Source organism: Benincasa hispida, chromosome 1 (genome assembly GCF_027475165.1).
Source record: "Benincasa hispida cultivar pf3 chromosome 1, pf3_genome.v1.1, whole genome shotgun sequence".
Taxonomy (NCBI): Eukaryota; Viridiplantae; Streptophyta; class Magnoliopsida; order Cucurbitales; family Cucurbitaceae; genus Benincasa; species Benincasa hispida.
The window spans coordinates 89,373,228-89,391,749 of record NC_143478.1 but is presented as its reverse complement, the minus strand read 5'-3'; the positions used below and the strand labels follow the sequence as shown (position 1 = coordinate 89,391,749).

The following is an 18,522-nucleotide window of genomic DNA, read 5'->3' as shown; positions in this document are numbered from 1 at the left end:
AAAAAATAATAATAATAATAAAATAAAACAAAAAATTAAAATCCCGTTTGGTAATCATTTCATTTTTTGTTTTTATTTTTTGAAAATTAAATCTAATTCTTCTCCATTTCTTACAATAATTTGCTTCTTTATTAATTATAATGGGTTGAATTCTAAGCCAAATTTAAAAAACAAAAATGACTTTTTAAAAGTAATTTTTTTTTTTTGAAACTTTGGCTCAATTTTTTAAACTATTGGTAAAAAGTAGATAATTAATTAAGAAAGTTAGAGGTGAAAGTAGTATCTATAGGTTTAATTAAAAAAACAAAATTGTTACAAAATGGGACCTAATTGGTTCCTGAATGGAGCCTTAGTTTTTAAATTTTGTTTTGGTTTTTAAAAATATTCCTAAAAACTAAAAAGTATATAACAAAACAAACAAGCCAACATGTAAAATGAGTGTTTATAAGCTTAATTTTTTTTAAAATAATAAAAATAAAAAGTCAAATGGTTACGAAACTGGGCCTATAGTTTTTAGTTTTTAGAAATTTATTTGAATTTTAAAAATACTGGATGATTAAAAAGCGGCAGCCATTAAGTGGAGAATTTCCATCCATTTGCGGTCTCGTTCGCTTCTGTAACCTTAGACTCGTTACGCTGTTCGACTGAACTCGAGTCTAGAATCAACACCAAACAAAGCTTCACCTTAACTACGTACAAGGGGTCATTTTGCCGAGTTCCTTCGACATGGTTCTCTCAAGCGCCCTAGTATATCAACGGAGAAGTGTTTATATAAACTTAAGTTTTAAGAACTAAAGTCACATGATTATTTAGGCTCCGTTGGGTAACCATTTTGTTTTTTATAATTAAGACTATAGACACTACTTTCACCTCCCAATTCTATTCTTTGTTATATACTTTTCACCAATGGTTTAAAAAATCAAGCCACATTTTGAGAACTAAAAAAATTAACTTTTATAAAGTTGTTTTTGTTTTTAGAATTTGGCTAATGATTCAACCACTGTATGTAAGAATGATGTAAATCATGGTAAGAAATATAGAAGATATAGACTTAATTTGTAAAAACAGAAACAAAAAACAAAATGGTCACCAAACGAGACCTTAGTTTTTTGTTTTTATAAACTAAGCTTATAAGCAGACTCATTACTTTTGATGTTTTGTTATCCACACGTTTGATAACCATTTGGTTTTTAGGTTTGCTAGATGGATGACCCAAATTTAAGGGGAAAAAAATTTGTCTTGCTTTTTGGAAATAACGTTTTTGACCCTTTGCTGACATCAAATTTTGGTAAAATGATCAAAACGAAACCTTCCGTATGCGAATTGAGCTTTCTCACTCCCTTTTCTCTCTCCCAGATCCCTCTTTGGCGATTGGCCTCGCTCTACAACATAAACTGAAAAGAGAGAGAGAAGAAGAAGAAGAAGTCGGCCGAGGTTGGTCGTATGGTCTCGTCGAAACTAGTCGCGTGGTCTCATTAGAGAAGAAAAGCACCAATTCCACTGAAAAGAGAAGAAGGAAAAAAAAAAAAATCTAAGGAAGAAGGAGGAGGAGAGGGGGAAGAAAAAAACTTAAGGGTAATTTTGTAGAATTGCTTGATAGTGATGTAAGCAAGGTCAAAATTATCAAGTTTTAAAAAGTGAGCCAAATATGACGGTGGTCTTTCAATCAAAGAAAAATTGCACAAACTATCCATGTATTATGGAGTTTGCTGCAATTAGACCCTTAAATTTTAAATTTGATTAATAAATTCGATGTGGTTTAATAAATGTTGTAATCAGACCCTTATATTATTTGATGTTCTATTAAATATGGGCACAAATCTAAGAAAAAGGAAGAAAAATGTTTATTGCGTAGGGGAGCTTTCACCGGTCACCGACGACAATCTTGGAGTGGTAGAGGGTGGTTGCAATCGTAGCAGCTTCAAGTTAGCCAAAATTAAAAATCCAACCAAATCTTCTAAGAAACCAAATTTAAAGTTTAAAGATGTAATTGCAACAAACTCCTTAATATAGAGTATTTGTGTAATTTTCCCATTAATCAATTATCTTCAACAATTTCATCATCAATGAGTATAAAAATAATAATTTTTATAGAAGAGATCTTTATTAAAAAACATAGAGTTTAATGGGATATGTTTGGTAGAAAATATGAAAACAAGGAATTAAATGAAAACAAAGTTGTATTTCATGTTTTTGAATATGTGTTTAATAGCAGAATTTAGAAATTGAATTCTAATTTAAATAATTACAAACTAATTGTACTTACCCACTAAATATTAATTGACAATAAGCTATTATTAATTTATTTATGAACATATTTTATGTTAAAAAATCGTAAAAATATATTTTTTAATAATATATAATTTTTAGGATAAATTAAAATTTTTGTCCATATAATTTAGTAGAAGGTAAAATTTAAGTTTTTTTGATTAATTTGAATTTACCTCCTATGATTTGATAAAAGTTTCATAAATAGTCTTTATTTATGGTTTAAAATGATTTAATAAATCATAGAGACTATATGTAAAGTTCTACAAATTATAGGAACTAAAATGTAAAATTTAAAACTATATAGACCAATTTTTAACTTTATTCTAATTATAGGGACGACATTTAAAATTTTAACATAATTTATAATATATTACGTAATAAATGTTTTATTTTTAAAAAATTGATTTGATTTTATAAAATGACATATACTAAATTTCTAAACAAATTTGAAGAAACCTAGTTGTTTTCAGAACTTAGGCAGTTTAGATTAGGAAACCGAAAATAATTTTATCGGCAAATAGTTTTGAGAAAGTTGACACATATTCACTTGAATTTACACTAAATGGAAGCTTGCAGACGGCAGAGTGAAGAAGCTATGGAGTCGAAGAGCAATCCCATCTTCAACTCTCTTATTGTTCTCCACAACGCTCTCATCATCACCATGGATTCCGAGAGCCGAGTCTTCCGGAACGGCGGAATTGCGATCTCCGGTGACAAAATCAAGGCCATCGGCCGCTCTTCCGATATTCTCCACCAATTCTCTGCTTCTGCTCACCACATTATTGACCTTCATTCTCAAATCTTGCTCCCCGGTCTCTCTCTTTTTCTTTCAATCTTCGAGTTAGTTCAACTTTTTCAATTTTCTGAATGGTTTTTTGAGTTTATCGTTGTTGTCTGAGATCTTGATCGGCCTTCAAAACACAGGGTTTATTAACACGCATGTCCACACTTCTCAGCAGCTTGCGAGGAGCATTGCCGACGATGTGGATTTGATGACTTGGTTGCATCATCGTATATGGCCCTACGAATCCAACATGACCGAGGAAGATTCCTACATTTCCACTTTGCTTTGTGGTATTGAACTCATTCACTCGGGTGTGAGTATCTGCATTTCTACTTCGAGTTCTTTTTCCTTCTTCTTTTTCGCTGTAATTGACGAAGGTCATGTATAGGTTAAATTATGTGTTTGCTTTAGTTCTCTGCTTTCAGAAACGTATCTATGGAATCATCTACTTTAGAAAGTAATTATTAAGTCCTTGAACCTTTAATTATGTGTATAATAGGTCCTTATTAATTGTAAGTTCACATTAAACTTACAGAGTTATTGGAGGGGTTTGTTAGACACAAAATTAAAAGTTTAGGAGCTTAATAGAATTTTTCTAAAATATGTGAATGATACAACACTTAAATTGCTCATACACCTTTTAGGAACTTTTAGACAATCAGGAACTAAATACGTAGAACACTTTCAGGGATGAAACTTACAATTTAACTTGATATATCTGTTCAGGTAACATGCTTTGCTGAGGCAGGGGGGCAATATGTATCTGGAATGGCTAAAGCTGTAGAGTTGTTGGGTTTACGGGCGTGCTTAACTCAGTCAATAATGGACTGTGGGGAAGGATTGCCAGCTCCTTGGGCTGATATAACTACTGATGATTGCATTCAGGTTTATCTTGTTTAACTTTATATATCAATGATCCTCTCTCTTTTACTTCTTTTTAACAACAATAAAGTTCACTCATATGAATAGCAATGTAGAGCTAGTATTTAATTTAAACTTCGACACTAGTGATGCTTTCGTCCTCCAGCTGTTAGAGAACTTTTGTGTAGATAACAGATTAAATGATTAGATGTTATCCTAGACTAAAGTGCTGGTTGAAGATTAACCAAAACGTTACTCCAGAGGTTATCTTGGAACTTGGAAGATGAAAGCAAGACAAAATTTTGAATAATTACTTTGATAAAATTTTTGGTTATGTTTTTGATGTTCATAGTCAGAAGGTTAAGCCACTTGTTTGTTTTTTGGTTTCGCGAAGTGATTTGCTCCTTATCCTTCTAAATAACCAAGTTAAATTTGTTTCCGTTTAATTAGAAAAACCATATTTAACAATTTCTTAATCTACTTTTTTCAAGGGCAGTCTCAAAAAGAGCTTTACAAGAAGTACCACAACACGGCAGATGGGCGCATCAGAGTATGGTTTGGTATCAGACAAATTATGAATGCAACAGAACGTCTATTGATTGAAACAAGGGATAATGCATTAGAACTAGAAACTGGGATCCACATGGTGCTTCTATCTTCTTTGCCTATGCTTTTGCAGTCTTGAAATTGTTCAAATTTTATTGAGTTCCAATTGTATTTAGTTGTATGTCCTATCAATGGGGCTAAAGCTGCCAATCAGTTGTTGAGTTTGACTTTATTTGTTATGTGCATTTTAGCATGTTGCAGAGATAGCCTATGAGAACCTGAAAGTGATGAATGAACGAAAAGTTGATCATGGAACAGTTACTTACCTGGAGGAAATACAGTTTCTGCGAAACAATTTACTTTCTGCACATACTGTTTGGGTTAATGACAATGAGGTGAGCAGTTATACGTTTCCATGTGCTCTGACTTCTCAGAAAGTCTGCATAGTTTGTTATTTCTCGAAATTTTTTCATCTTCTGCAAAAATATTTATAAAGTCAGCTTTTATAAGCTGAATGGAAGAAGAAAGGTCGGCAAAACCTCCCTACATTTTATTATGGCTTGGAAGATTTTGTTTTATATATTGCTTGCTAGATCTTTCAATTATTAACATATATCTTGTACTGCATTGTTCAAGACCATTAAAATTCTTTGTAATTTTTGGAAGCCAAACAAGGATTTAGTAATTTTTTGAAGCCATACTTGACAGCTAAGCTGTAGGTTCTTCTTCTTCTTCTTCTTCTTCTTTCATTTTCATTTTTAAAAAAAATTATTTATGAGAAACCAATGTTTCGTTATGAAGAATGAAAAGACATACAAGGGCATCAAAGAACTAGTCCCCCAAAAGGAACCCACATCTAGCTACAGAGGAACATACTCCAATTCAAAAGTTGTAGATTCTTTTGACACTTGTGCTATAGAGTTTGTTGTTGCATGGTTTCAGTCGAACAGTTGACCAAACTGATCAAGTGCATGTCTAACATGGTTTGCAGTGGCAACGCTTAAGAAGCGAGTATGGTTGAATCTTAAGTTAGTATGAACATCGGCGTGATGTATGCTAAATGCCCTCCAATGTTTAAGTTAGTACAAGTTTTGGGTTTGATATAGTTTGGATAAAGTAGAGACTAGAGAGGATGCCTTGATTACTTCTAGTCATAGGTGCATTGCAAGTATGGTAACAAAATGCATACCAATCACAACCTTTGACAGATGCAACTTGATGGTGTTTAGCCTGCCAAGGTGTCGTTCATTAAGCATAGTCTAAGTTGACGCTTGCTAGGACAACATAGGAAACTTTGCAGGCTTTTGAATGGATGTGATGCCCCACTGTAGCTACAACCAGGGTGGATGTAATGAGATGCACTAGTCACATCAAATATGGCTAATGCCACAAAGTGGTTAAAGGATGTCTAATGTGACCTTCTTTGTGCCCTATTAGACCTCGTGGGCCAATTTCAGGTCTCACCTCAGTCATGGTTATCAGTTGGGACTAACCTAGCTAGGGAGCTTCCTGGTCTCCCTTTTTCAGCTGCGACTTAGGCTAGGTTGCCTTCTGGTCTACCAAGGCTATGTTGCTTCCTAGTCTCACTCTGGGGCAAGGTGGCTTTTAGTCTCTGTCGGTTGAACTACCTACAATCCCCCTGGGACGGTGGCTTTCTAATCTCACCTAGGTCAAGCTATGGGTAGAGAGTACAGCTTCTCAAATCACTTGGGCAAAGCTACTAGATATATAGGATCACCCAGGCTTCACATTCTTATCTTCCTAATTTCTTACCTGGTAGAGCTTTGGTGCTTCTTGGACAACTGAGGTGGCTATCCCGTAGCAATGTCTATTGCCACTATGAAGCTGAACATGTTGATGGATTCTATTCAAAGATTCACGCTAGTTAGGCAGTTGCTTGAAATGTATACAGACTTGAATCAGTACAACTGTTGAACACACATATTTTATTCTTATATATCAAATCATCATTTTGGCATTTTGGAGTAAATTTGAATTTTTGGGCACTGTTTCTTGCTATCTGTTCCATTCAAGAATGTGCTTTCGGATTGATAAATACTTTTGTGTGTCCATGTTTTTCACAAATTCCTTGTATAATACAACTATTATTGATATCTTGTCAGATTAGTTTTCTTTCAAGGAATGGGGTCAAAGTATCCCACTGTCCAGCTTCGGCAATGAGAATGCTTGGATTTGCACCTATCAGAGAGATGCTTGATGCTGGTATTTGTGTTTCCATTGGAACAGATGGAGCACCGTCAAATAATAGAATGAGCATAGGTTTGTTTCAGTCCGGAAATTCTAAGAAATTGAACACTATTTCATGTGTTTTACAGAAATTATTTAAGGGGCTAAAACAATGTGGTCGATGATTTTTATATTGTTGGAGTATGAGAGAGATTAAAAGCCTGCATTTTTTAACCATACACATTGGTGGCCACAAAATAATTTTTCATCAAATCATATAATACTATATCTGCATTTTACTTTGAACTGACACATCCTCTTCTGAGCACCTCATTTTTAAGGATCAATTTGGCACACCCTCACATGCTGATCAATGGAACCTTTTATATTGGCTGTCATATAGACTTTATTGAGTACATATTTTGGGTCTATTGGCATTAATGTCTTACCCCAGAGTTGAATGTAACATTGTAAAGATGTAAACATTGATCATAACACAGTAACCTCGAGTTTATAGACTCTTCATGGAGAAAATTTTAGCATGGCACCATGCATATTATTACAATGGTTGTTGAGAATGTAATGTCTAAATATTTTGCAGTTGATGAGATGTACCTTGCATCGCTGATTAATAAAGGCCGGGAAGTCTATGCAAATGGAACAACCAATCCCTCTGTTCTTCCTGCTGAAGTAGTCCTACAAATGGCGACAATAAATGGCGCAAAATCAGTACTTTGGGAGAATGAAATAGGATCACTTGAAGTTGGGAAGAAGGTAATGTTTTTTTGGCCTTGTATTTACTGGCCTTCTTTCAGTTTCCATTCAGTTTTTACTTCTTTTGTTCTGTGTTATTTAGGTAGAAACTAGGGTGGACATTGCTCCATCATGATGGTTTCAGACCTTGACCGAACATGATACGAAATCCTTAGCGAATTGGAATTAGAAATCTTTTTGGATGAGAACCCCTGATTCTCCATCACTAAAACCCGCAGATCAATATGAATTCAACCCTAAGGACTGAGTTAAACACGGATTGCCTTAAGATCAAATATCTTAGATAAAGAACAAGTTTCCTAGTCCAAGATTCGAACATTCTACAAGAAGGATGATCAATCCCACTTGAATGTTCTTGGCATACAACTCAAATGAATTGCAAATTCAAGCTCTCTGGCTAACCTTGAAAACAAGTACAAAGGCGAAAACTTAATTCATCGTGGTCTCTTTAAAACAACCTAATAGCAAGGCTTAAATAACCTCCCAATAAAAACCCTAATACAACATAAAAAGACTAAATTACCCCTACTTTAATGTCATAAAAAGGATAAAATTGAAAGTGCTAAAATTACATCAAAATTATTAAATAAAATATAAATAATAATTTGATGTTTGAGTGGTTCATATCATCCACTCCTTTTGAAGGATTCGTCCTCAAATTCAAGTCAAAGCCTTGTAAAGCAGTTTTGAAGTCATGGGAAGAAGATGATGTTAATTTCCTAGCACTCCTTTTGGATGGTCTCCCTTGTAAAGCAACCTTGTAGTCATGAGATGTCAAAGGTTGATTCCGTCTTCAATTTCGTCTATTTTGGAAAGAACATCGGTCCTTCCAATGCTCATTCCAATTGTGATCATCAAAAGAACTAGGCACTATCATTGAACTTTGCTTCATAGTCAAAGCTTTAACATCTTGCAAAACCTCAAAGGATAAACTAGGCAAACTTGATGAAAGTTCGTCTATCAGAAAACAAACGCTTTTGTTAACCTCACAAATTTCTAAACTCTCATTTTTGTCTATAGACTGAGTATTACTCACATGCTTTTCTTCAACATACATTTCTATTGCTTTTGTCTCCGTCTCATGCCTTTTGTTTTCCAACTCACAAACATCAAGTTTTACTAAGTTTTACTTCTCTTGGAAGCAATGATACAACAATAGGATCAAAAGTTACTTTGGACTCTAATGAAATAGCAATGTTAGCACAAAGTATGCTAGTTTCAAGTTCACTACCATCTACTTTCTCTACTCCACTATCACTGTCACATGCCTCTCTAGAAATAAGTGGTTCAACAATAGTTTCAAGATTCCAGTCATGTGAGTCATTGCAATCTAATGATCTACTAGACAAAACATCATGATCGTGCATAGACACAACATTATCAAGTTTCTCTTTTTTACTTCCTACCTTATCAAAATGCTCAGATATAGTAGATAAACTAACCTTTTCCATTAACTTGTTGGTATTAGTAGTAGATTTAGAGTTAGTGTACCTTGAAAATCTCCTTTGGAGTTGTTTTTCTATCTTGATGGCGATGTGCACCATCTCTTCCAAATTCTCACAAGGTCGAATTTCTTCTCGATCGGCAAGCATATCGACAATCTCCTCATTAAGTCCTTGGTAGAATCGATCCATGGTAGCTTCTTCATCCTCAAATATGTTAACCTCCTCAATTAATAATATCTCCTCATAGTAAGTGTTTACACTTGCTCCCTTGCTTCAAAGTTTGCAATTTGTGAAAATACTTAGAAACAAAGCGCTTCCTTATAAGAAGCTTGATTTCTTTCCATGAGGGTATTGCATTATTTCCACTTCTCCTTTTCAACAATAAATAATTCCACCATCTTAATGCATAATTCTCAAATGTAGTGTTGAAAAAAGAGGAAGAAAGGAACACAAGATTTACGTGGAAAACCCTAAAATAGGGAGAAAAAACCACGATAGAGACTGTTTTTTATTATTAATTCTGATACACAAAGTACAAGATAATAGGCCAAATAAATAGACTAGTGGGAAGCCCTAGGGTACATACAATTACTAAAATACCTCTAGGGTTACAAGCTATTTTTCGACACTTCCCCTCAAGTTGGGGCGTAAATATCAATAAGGCCCAACTTGCTGACACAGTAATCAAAGCTGTCTCAGTAACCCTTTTGTGAGCACATCTGCAATTTGTTGATTTGAGGGAACATAAGGAATGCATATACTTCCGTTGTCAAGTCTTTCCTTGATGAAGTGCCGGTCGATCTTAACGTGTTTTATTCTGTCATGTTGAATAGGATTATTTGCAATACTTGTTGCTGCCTTATTATCACAAAATAGTTTCATTGGGGGCTCATTGTCTTGATGAAGATTTGACAACATTTTCATCAACCAGATTTCTTCACATATCCCTAAACTTATGGCACGATACTCAGCTTCTGCACTACTTCTGGCCACAACTCTCTGTTTTTTGCTCCTCCAGGTCACTAGATTACCCCAAACAAATGTGCAATACTCTGATGTTGATTTTCTATCAACAACAGACCCTGCCCAATCAGAATCAGTGTAGGCTTCAATGCAGCGTTTATCAGACTTCTTGAACATTAACCCCTTACCTGGTGTACCTTTCAGATATCGTAGGATGCGTTCAACTGCTGTCATGTGTTCCTCACAAGGAGTCTGCATAAACTGACTGACATCACTCACTGCATATGAAATATCAAGTCTCGTATGAGATAAGTATATCAATTTCCCAACTAACCGCTGATACCTTTCTTTATTGACCGGGACACTATTACTGGTATTGCTGAGCTTTGAATTATATTCAACTGGGATGTCAGTAGGTTTGCACCTTATCATTCCTGTTTTCGTTAAAAGATCAATCGTGTATTTCCATTGGGACACTAAGATTTCGTCCCTTGACCGGGCTACTTCCATTCTGAGAAAGTATCTTAACTTCCCAAGGTCTTTAATTTCAAACTCTTTGGTCATCTTTGCTTTGAGTTTCACAATTTCATCATTGTCATCACCGGAGAGCACAATATCGTCAACATACACAATGAGAACGGCAACCTTCCCTGAAGTTGACTTCTTTATAAATAGTGTGTGATCTGAGTGCCCTTGGGTATACCCTTGTCCTTTGATAAAGGTGGCAAATCTGTCAAACCAGGCTCTTGGAGACTGTTTCAACCCATATAGCGACTTTCTCAGCCAGTAGACTCGTTGTTTGAACTGATCTTCAAATTCGGGGGGAGGATTCATGTAGACTTCCTCCTCAAGTTCTCCATTGAGAAAAGCATTCTTTACATCCAGTTGATGCAGAGGCCAATCTTTGTTAACTGCAACTGATAGCAAAACTCGGATAGTATTGAGTTTAGCCATGGGAGAGAATGTCTCGGGTAATCTACCCTAAAGGTTTGGGTAAACCCTTTGGCAACTAGCCTGGCCTTGTACCGATCAACAGTCCCGTCCGACTTGTACTTTATAGTGAAAAACCATTTGCATCCTACTGTCTTGTGTCCTTTGGGTAGGATCACCTGGTCTCATGTTCCATTTTTCTCAACAGCCCTCATCTCCTCCATAACAGTAGCCTTCCAAACTTCAGTTCCCATTGCTTCCTGTATGTTACTCGGTATCACCCCTGTATCTAAACTGGTGGTAAACGCCCTAAATTCAGATGACAGGTTACTGTAGGTCATGTAACTATGCATAGGGTACCTTGTACATGACCGAATACCTTTCCTCAGGGCTATTGGAAGATCAAGAGAAGCATCATGCTCCTTCAGTTTGTCAGAATTTCCACTGTGATCCCTAGTCTCCTCTGCCTGGGTTTCATCTTCAGACATCACCTTTTCACCATTATCTCTAGTACACTCACATTTTCTAAAGTTATGTCTGAATCATTATTTTCCGTAGTCTTCCCATATGCTATAGTAGTGCTGTCAGCACCTTTTCCCCCTTTTTCCTCTCTGCATTCATTAGTCTCAGTACAAGTATCAATCTCATTAATTTCAAGAATACACGTACCTGATGTCGGGTTTGACTCATGGACCGGAGCCGGAGATGCAATAGGTGACGCTGCTTCCTTCCTGAGATTCTTCCTATAGTATGTTATCCATGGGACTTGATTGGTAGGGAGGATAGGACTGACATGTTCGGGAATGGGAGATGACTCCAAGGGAACTATATAAGTGGACCAGTTAGTCTCTTCACTAGATGTCCCCTTCTGAAGATGGCTAACAGGGAAGAAGGGCTGATTCTCAAGGAAGGTGATATCCATGGAAACAAAATATTTGCGAGAGGATAGGTGGTAACATTTATAACCATACTGATAAAGTGGATACCCAACAAAGACGCATTTTTTAGCATGGGGGGTGAATTTCGTACAGTTTGGACCATGGGAGTGAACAAAAGCAACACAGCCAAAAACTCGAAGTGGTACATCGGAGACTAAACGAGTAGTGGGGTAGGACTCTTTCAAACAGTCTAATGGGTTTTGAAAGTTGAGGACTCGGGAAGGCATTCGGTTGATTAAGTGAGCAGCAGTAAGGATGACATCACCCCATAGGTAAGACGGGAGTGATGTAGATAGCATCAAGGACCTGGCAATTTTCACTAAATGACGATTTTTTCTTTCAGCTACCCCGTTTTGTTGGGGAGTGTAGGCACACGAACTTTGGTGGATAATCCCTTTTGATGCAAGGAACTCCTGGAAGGAAGTGTTAAAGAATTCCCGCCTATTGTCACTTCTCAAAATACCAATCCTGGCACTAAACTGGGTTTCCACAGTGGCATAGAATTGCTGGAATACAGATAACACTTCGGACTTATCAGTGAGAAGAAATACCCAAGTAAGCGAGTGTGATCATCTATAAAGGTGACAAACCAACATTTCCCTGTGGAGGTAATGGTTGGTGAGGGACCCCAAACATCATTGTGGACTAAAGGGTTTGGATGGTTTATAGGACTGGGAATGGAAGGAGACACGACTCTGTTTGGCACGAATACACACATCACAATTTAAAAAAGACATATTAATATTACGAAATAAGTGCGGAAATAAGAATTTCATGTATTGAAAGTTTGGATGTCCTAAGCGGTAATGCCATAGCAAAAAATCATTCTCAGAATTAGAAAAATTTAAAGAGACCAGGCTAGTCTTATAATCATTCTTAGAGGAAGCATCATCCGTCAGGAAGTAGAGTCCCCTATCATACCGGGCAGTGCCAATCATCGTCCCCAAGCTCAGATCCTGAAATAAAATAGAGTCGGGTGAAAAAACTGCCTGACAATTCAGATCTCTTGTAATCTTACTGATGGATAACAAATTATATGAAATTTTAGGAACATGCAAAGCATCTTGCAAAACCAAACCTTCAAATAGAGTTAAATGCCCCTTTCCTGCAACTGGTGTGAACGACCCATCTGCAATCCTAATTCGTTCGTTACCGGCACTTGGACAATATGAGAGGATCTAATCAGAGGTACCAGTAAGATGATCTGTCGCCCCTAAGTCAACAATCCAAGCTTTTTTCCCGTTAATACTAATAAGACCAAAAGACTGGATATTACCTGACTGGGCAATGACACTGACTCCAATTGTACTCAGGCTGGTCGTACTATCTACTAAGGGTTGCTGAGGATTCTCATTTACCGAGTCACTCATAAGGGCATGTCCAGATGTTGATTTGTCATGTGACTGGCGACGCTTATTGATTGGGGACCGTCCATGGAGCTTTCAACACTTGTCCTTTGTATGCCACGACTTTTTACAATGCTCACAGACAAGAGTGGGCCTTTTATCGCCATCAGTACTTGAGGACTTAATTAGGGCGTTGCCCCAGAATCCGACTCTGAACGGCATCAAACTTCGAATTTAGACCGGCCAGGAAGTCATAGACATGATCTGCTTCTTCAATTTTTGCATACTGTGCTCCGTCATGAGCACATTTCCAGATTGTCTTCCTACAAAGATCCATCTCCTGCCACAAAAGAGTCATTTTATTAAAATAGGACGTTACGTCTATAGTGCCTTGCTTACATTCATGTGCCTGTTTTCGTAACGTATAGAGCCAGGATGCATTCTGCCTCTATGAATTAAGTTGTTGAACAACATCCCAAATATCCTTGGCAGTTGCAGCATAGAGCATCGGTCTGCCAATCTGAGGTTTCATACTGTTAATCAGAACAGATCTCAACAACGAGTCTTCTCCTTTCCAGATCTGCTCTTGAGGGTCTCCTTGAACGGGCTTAGGTATCTCTCCAGTCAAGTATCCAAACATATATGGATTGAGACCAGGAAAAGTAGTTCTGACCATTCAATTTCTCTCCAGTAATAAACCCTGTAGAATTTCCCATGGATCTAGACAGGATATTTGTAGTGGGTAAAATAGGGAAAAAATTTACTGGGTTTTCAGAGTATACTGTTATGTTGGCCGAGACATTTGGTTGAGAGTTAGTCCCAAGAACCGTTCCGAAATCTGCAAGTTGTTGTTGTAGATGGGCAAAACGCCGTTGGAGATCACTTGTAGACCCCTGGCAAAGCTGATGTGCAGATTCGACCGCCGGCACCATCGAAGCAGGCCACTGATGAGAAGTCGCACCGGCTATTGATTCTGCTCAACCACAGCAGCCGGCTGGAAGAGGATGTGAAGTTGCGACCGGCGGGATCTGCTTAGGCTGGCTTGTCGCACCAGTTAGGTCGACCGACGATGAGGTGTAGCTGGAGCCGTGCGGCTGGAATCGCGGTGGTTGGGAGTGGTCGAGCGGTTGGAAAACATTGGGCTCGAGCGTCTGGAACATCCGCGACGGTAAGGAGTGGTCGAGTGGTTGGAAAGCGTTAGGGTTGCGCGGCTGGTACATCCGCGGCGATTGGGAAGCGGCTGGAAAACGCTAGGGTCACGCGGCTGGACGATTTCCGGTTCGGCTAGGGATGGACAGCTGGAACTGGGCCGATTAGGGTTAGGGTCTGAAACGGATTGGATGATTTTTGGCAACGCGGCTTGGAGGTATTGTTCCATGGCTTCCCGAATGGCTTTGGTGATATCGGCTTCCCGACTAGTTCCAATGGAGGTTGCTGATGGAGAATCTGGTCTATTTTCATCAATGATGACTAGGGTTTCGTCATCATGCTCTGATACCATGTTGAAAAAAGAGGAAGAAAGGAACACAAGATTTATGTGGAAAACCCTAAAACTGGGAGAAAAAACCACGATAGAGACTGTTTTTTTATTATTAATTCTGATACACAAAGTACAAGAGAATAGACCAAATAAATAGACTAGTGAGAAGCCCTAGGGTACATACAATTACTAAAATATCCCTAGGGTTACAATCTGTTTTTCGACAGGTAGAAACCATCAACTTTACCTTTTCCTTTTCACTATAGTAGTAGTCATCAAATATGACATTAATTTCCTTCACCCAAAGAAGATACTCATCCGGATTGAAATTACTTCCAGAAAACAATGGAAGCCTGTTTTAATCAACACGATTCCTCAAAGCTCGTCTTTGTGTATACATGACATACGAATTTCAGTGGCTTATGATTCATGAAAATTCAGCTACTTAATTAACATGCTTGCTTCACATGCCTGCTTCTAAATTCTTTTCCCTTTCATTCTGATTTTACGTTCTGCTGGTCTCCCTCAATTTTGTTCATCTTTTCTTTTCCTTTTTTCCCCTCAATTCCACTCACACACTTTTCCCTCAATTTTGTTTATCTTTTCTTTTCCCTTTTTCCCTCTCAATTCCACTCACACTTTTCCAATATATTTTCTTTTTTTCTTCTTCAATTTTAATCAATCGGCCGCGGACATCTTCAAATAGACATCCCCAATTTGAAGATTCAATTTTTGGTTTCTTTCACCGATCCTGCAGCAGCTGCAATTCTTCAATTCTTTTTTTTCTTTCAATTTCAATTTCAGTCTTTCTGCTGCAAACAGAATTACTCCCTTTTTTTTTTCCTCGTCAATAGTTTCCTTCCACTGCAGCACAGACCCTCAACACAATTCAATTCTCTTTTTCTTTGGTTTAATCACCTATTCATTTTTTTTCGACAGCCCAGATTCACTTCCGACATACAATCTTCCAATTCTTCTTTTCTCAATAAAAAAAATCAAAGCTTAATAGAAATCAATTAAACCAAGATCTCAAACTATTTTTTTTTTCTCAGCACAATATAAATAAAAAGGCAAAGCCAAATCTGAAATACAATAAGAGAATACACACAGGATATATCCGATCTAGAGCGCTTAGGCTCTGATACCAAATGATATGAAACCCTCAGAGAATTGGAATTAGAAACCCTTTTGGATGAGAATCCCGAATTCTCAATCACTAAAATCCTCAAATCAATATGATTTCAACTCTAAGGATTGGGTTAAACACGGATTGTCTTAAGATCAAATATCTTAGACAAAGAACAAGTTCCTTAGTCCAAGATTCACGATCAAATATCTTAGACAAAGAACAAGTTCCTTAGTCCAAGATTCAAACACTCCACAAAAAGGATGATCAATATTCAATCCCATTTGAATGTTTTTGGCATGCAACTCAAAATGAATTGCAAATTTAAGTTCTCTAGCTAGCCTTGAAAACAAGCACAAAGGCTAAAACTTAATTCATCGTGATCTCCTTGAAACAACCTAATAGCAATGGTTAAATAGTCTCCCAATAAAAATCCTAATACAACAAAGACTAAATTACCCCAACTTAAATGTCATAAAAAGGATAAGATTGAAAAAGAGATCTTTCTCTTCGTACCTCAGATCAAGAGGAAGGATATTAAGCTGGCCTATATATAAATATATATTATATATAAAAAGATTCGCTGTCTTTTAACCGTCTGTTCTTCTTTGTCAATACTACGTTCGACGAAAAGGCGCTACTTAGCCCTAATAAATAATAATTTGATGTTGGAGCGGTTCATATCAGAATGACTTACTGGGCCTTTGGTCATTAGATAGACTGATAGCTCTATTTTGCAATCATAAATTAGTTGTGCACAAAATGTTCCGTTTTAATCATTGATGACCCTAAAAAAATTGTTTCCTCTAGTACTAGGTCTGATTTCTAAATGAAACTGTAGGAGCCGCAAGAGGTATGCTGATAACCGACTGTTACAATGTTTAAATATTTGTGAATTTTCAGGTTAGCTGACTCATCCCTTGATTCATTCAATTGATCTGCCATTTAGTTCTTTAATATTTTGATGTGAGAATACTCATAAGACTTTAATATCTTAGATTGGTGGTCAAATTTGAACCCATTTCTCTAAGTCTCTTCACCTTTCCCCCCCTAAATTTATGTTAATAGAAACCATAGACTATTATGGTTGTTTAAAAAGAAGAATGGCAGCTCAGTCAGGACAATGTAGACATAAATTGTTGTGCAGGACCTTGTACAAACTCGTTAGAATCTAAATAACCAATGTAATTCGAGGCATATCAAAATTATGTTATAAAGAAAAAAAAAGGCGTTTTTTTAGAGTTCAATTGGATAAATAAAACCATTGGCATTTCTAGCGGTCGAGCAATTAATGCAACCTGTTATATTCAAACGTTTGAGGATGATTTGTTGTACTAACTTGATGGTAGGCGGATATGGTTGTGATCAATCCTTCTTCTTGGTCCATGGTTCCTTCCCATGACAGGTATTTATTTCCTTCCTAAAAGAACAATTAGATGTTTCATTTTTTAAATCTTAATTAGCTTTGTATGATATGTTTTGTTGTTGAGAGTGCTTATTCTCGTTCTCGCTTGAGCACGGGAACTATAAATAAACTGATAACATTGCTTGATTGCTTTTGCAGTATTTCCTGCCTTGTCTATAGTATGAGGACTGAAAATGTGATATCTGTAATGTGCAATGGCAAGTGGATAATGAAAGATAAGAAGATCATTAATGTGAATGAGGTACTTCACTTCAATTTTCGTTCTTAAACAATACAAGCTCTATTTTATTACAGATACAGTTGAGTCAAATATATATATAGCTTTTAATTGATTTAAAATGACGATAGCTCATTGGTAATTGACATGTATCTTTTCTCTTGAGATCAGAAGTTTAAATCCAGTATTCTCACTTGTCAAGGACTAATATTTAATAAGATGAAAAATCGACCATTGAAAACTGAAACTGAACAATTAAGCTTTGGATATTATAGCTTGTTTGGTTGTTCATGTTTCATGAATCGCTCGTGTAACAAAAAGTAGAAATAGCTATAGATTTAGTTTGATATGCAGAATTATATCAGAGGCCTAGTTAGAAATATTGCAAGATTATTAGTAGAATATAGTTTGCTCCAGGCAAGAACACTCAAGAACAAAGAAAACCCAAGAACACTCAAATATGAAAATATGCTATAATATTATAAGAAAAAGCAACAATATAACCTAGCATTTCGAGAGGGGTAATCTCTCCCAAATTCTCCACAGGAAATCTCATAAAATTCTTCTACAAACTTACTAGCTATTTATGAACATGCCCCTTCTAATAATCATACCAATAGTCTACTAAGAATCCTACTATATCTCTAATTGGGGTTCTCACAAGTTACTTGGTAGTCTCGAGATTGAACATGTCTATCCCAAAATTTGAATGGACAGGAAGATGTAATTTTGATGGCAAAACAAGCTTCCAAGGAGCTGCTGGAGAGAGCAGGAATAAGAATTCCGAACAGAATGAATTTCATCTAATTGGCCAAGCAGGTTATCTTCAGTTTGTTGTTTTTAATTTTCATTCAAGTGCTTATCTTTGCAAAATGCAAATAATGGAATTTTTATGCTTTGTTGTGTTTATATTTTGAAAGAAATGGTATTTTTCTCCTGACCAGTTAGTTTCATTTGCAAATTCAAAATCTAACCAATTTGCAAAGAGTTAGTAAAGATTCTAGTTGCCACAATTTCTTTATACATCCTTTTTTGAAGTTGCTTTGTAGTTACAAATTTCTTTGTTCTCTCAATCAACTTTGTATGGAATTGCTTAAAATATTGTGCAAAAATGGCATAGATGATTTAATATGGTGTTGCAGTTGAAAAGATCTTATATTTAAACCAGTACAATCATATTGCACTTTTTTTTTTTTTTTTTTTTGGGAACTTTTAGACTTTGGGTCGT

At 36.4% G+C, this 18,522-nt stretch overlaps 1 protein-coding gene across 3 annotated transcripts; it reads left to right on the top strand.

The window, feature by feature from the left end:
- Positions 1–2,713: 2,713 nt before the first annotated feature.
- Positions 2,714–18,307, top strand: LOC120084249 (uncharacterized). Of its 3 annotated transcripts, XR_016525858.1 has the most exons (11): positions 2,720–3,083; positions 3,196–3,368; positions 3,782–3,940; positions 4,413–4,562; positions 4,714–4,857; positions 6,586–6,742; positions 7,251–7,423; positions 16,493–16,554; positions 17,001–17,056; positions 17,216–17,318; positions 18,012–18,307. XR_016525858.1 is itself a non-coding variant. In XM_039040151.2 (10 exons), the coding sequence occupies exons 1-10, from the start codon at positions 2,834–2,836 to the stop codon at positions 18,099–18,101; spliced, it is 1,455 nt and encodes a 484-aa protein (XP_038896079.1). In that variant the 5' UTR covers positions 2,714–2,833; the 3' UTR covers positions 18,102–18,307. The 3 variants fall into 3 exon arrangements, 2 of the variants coding, with proteins under 2 accessions (XP_038896079.1, XP_038896084.1); XM_039040151.2 differs by lacking the exon at positions 16,493–16,554 and having other exon boundaries at positions 2,714–3,083; XM_039040156.2 differs by lacking the exons at positions 16,493–16,554; positions 17,001–17,056; positions 17,216–17,318; positions 18,012–18,307 and adding an exon at positions 16,462–16,486.
- Positions 18,308–18,522: the final 215 nt, after the last annotated feature.

Bases quoted from the DNA above. Each gene is read 5' to 3' on its own strand.
- LOC120084249 (XM_039040151.2), top strand. From the start codon at position 2,834: ATGGAAGCTTGCAGACGGCAGAGTGAAGAAGCTATGGAGTCGAAGAGC. The intron at 3,369-3,781 runs GTGAGTATCTGC...ATATCTGTTCAG, and splicing joins TTGAACTCATTCACTCGGGT to GTAACATGCTTTGCTGAGGC. The intron at 7,424-17,000 runs GTAATGTTTTTT...ACTTGATGGTAG, and splicing joins CACTTGAAGTTGGGAAGAAG to GCGGATATGGTTGTGATCAA.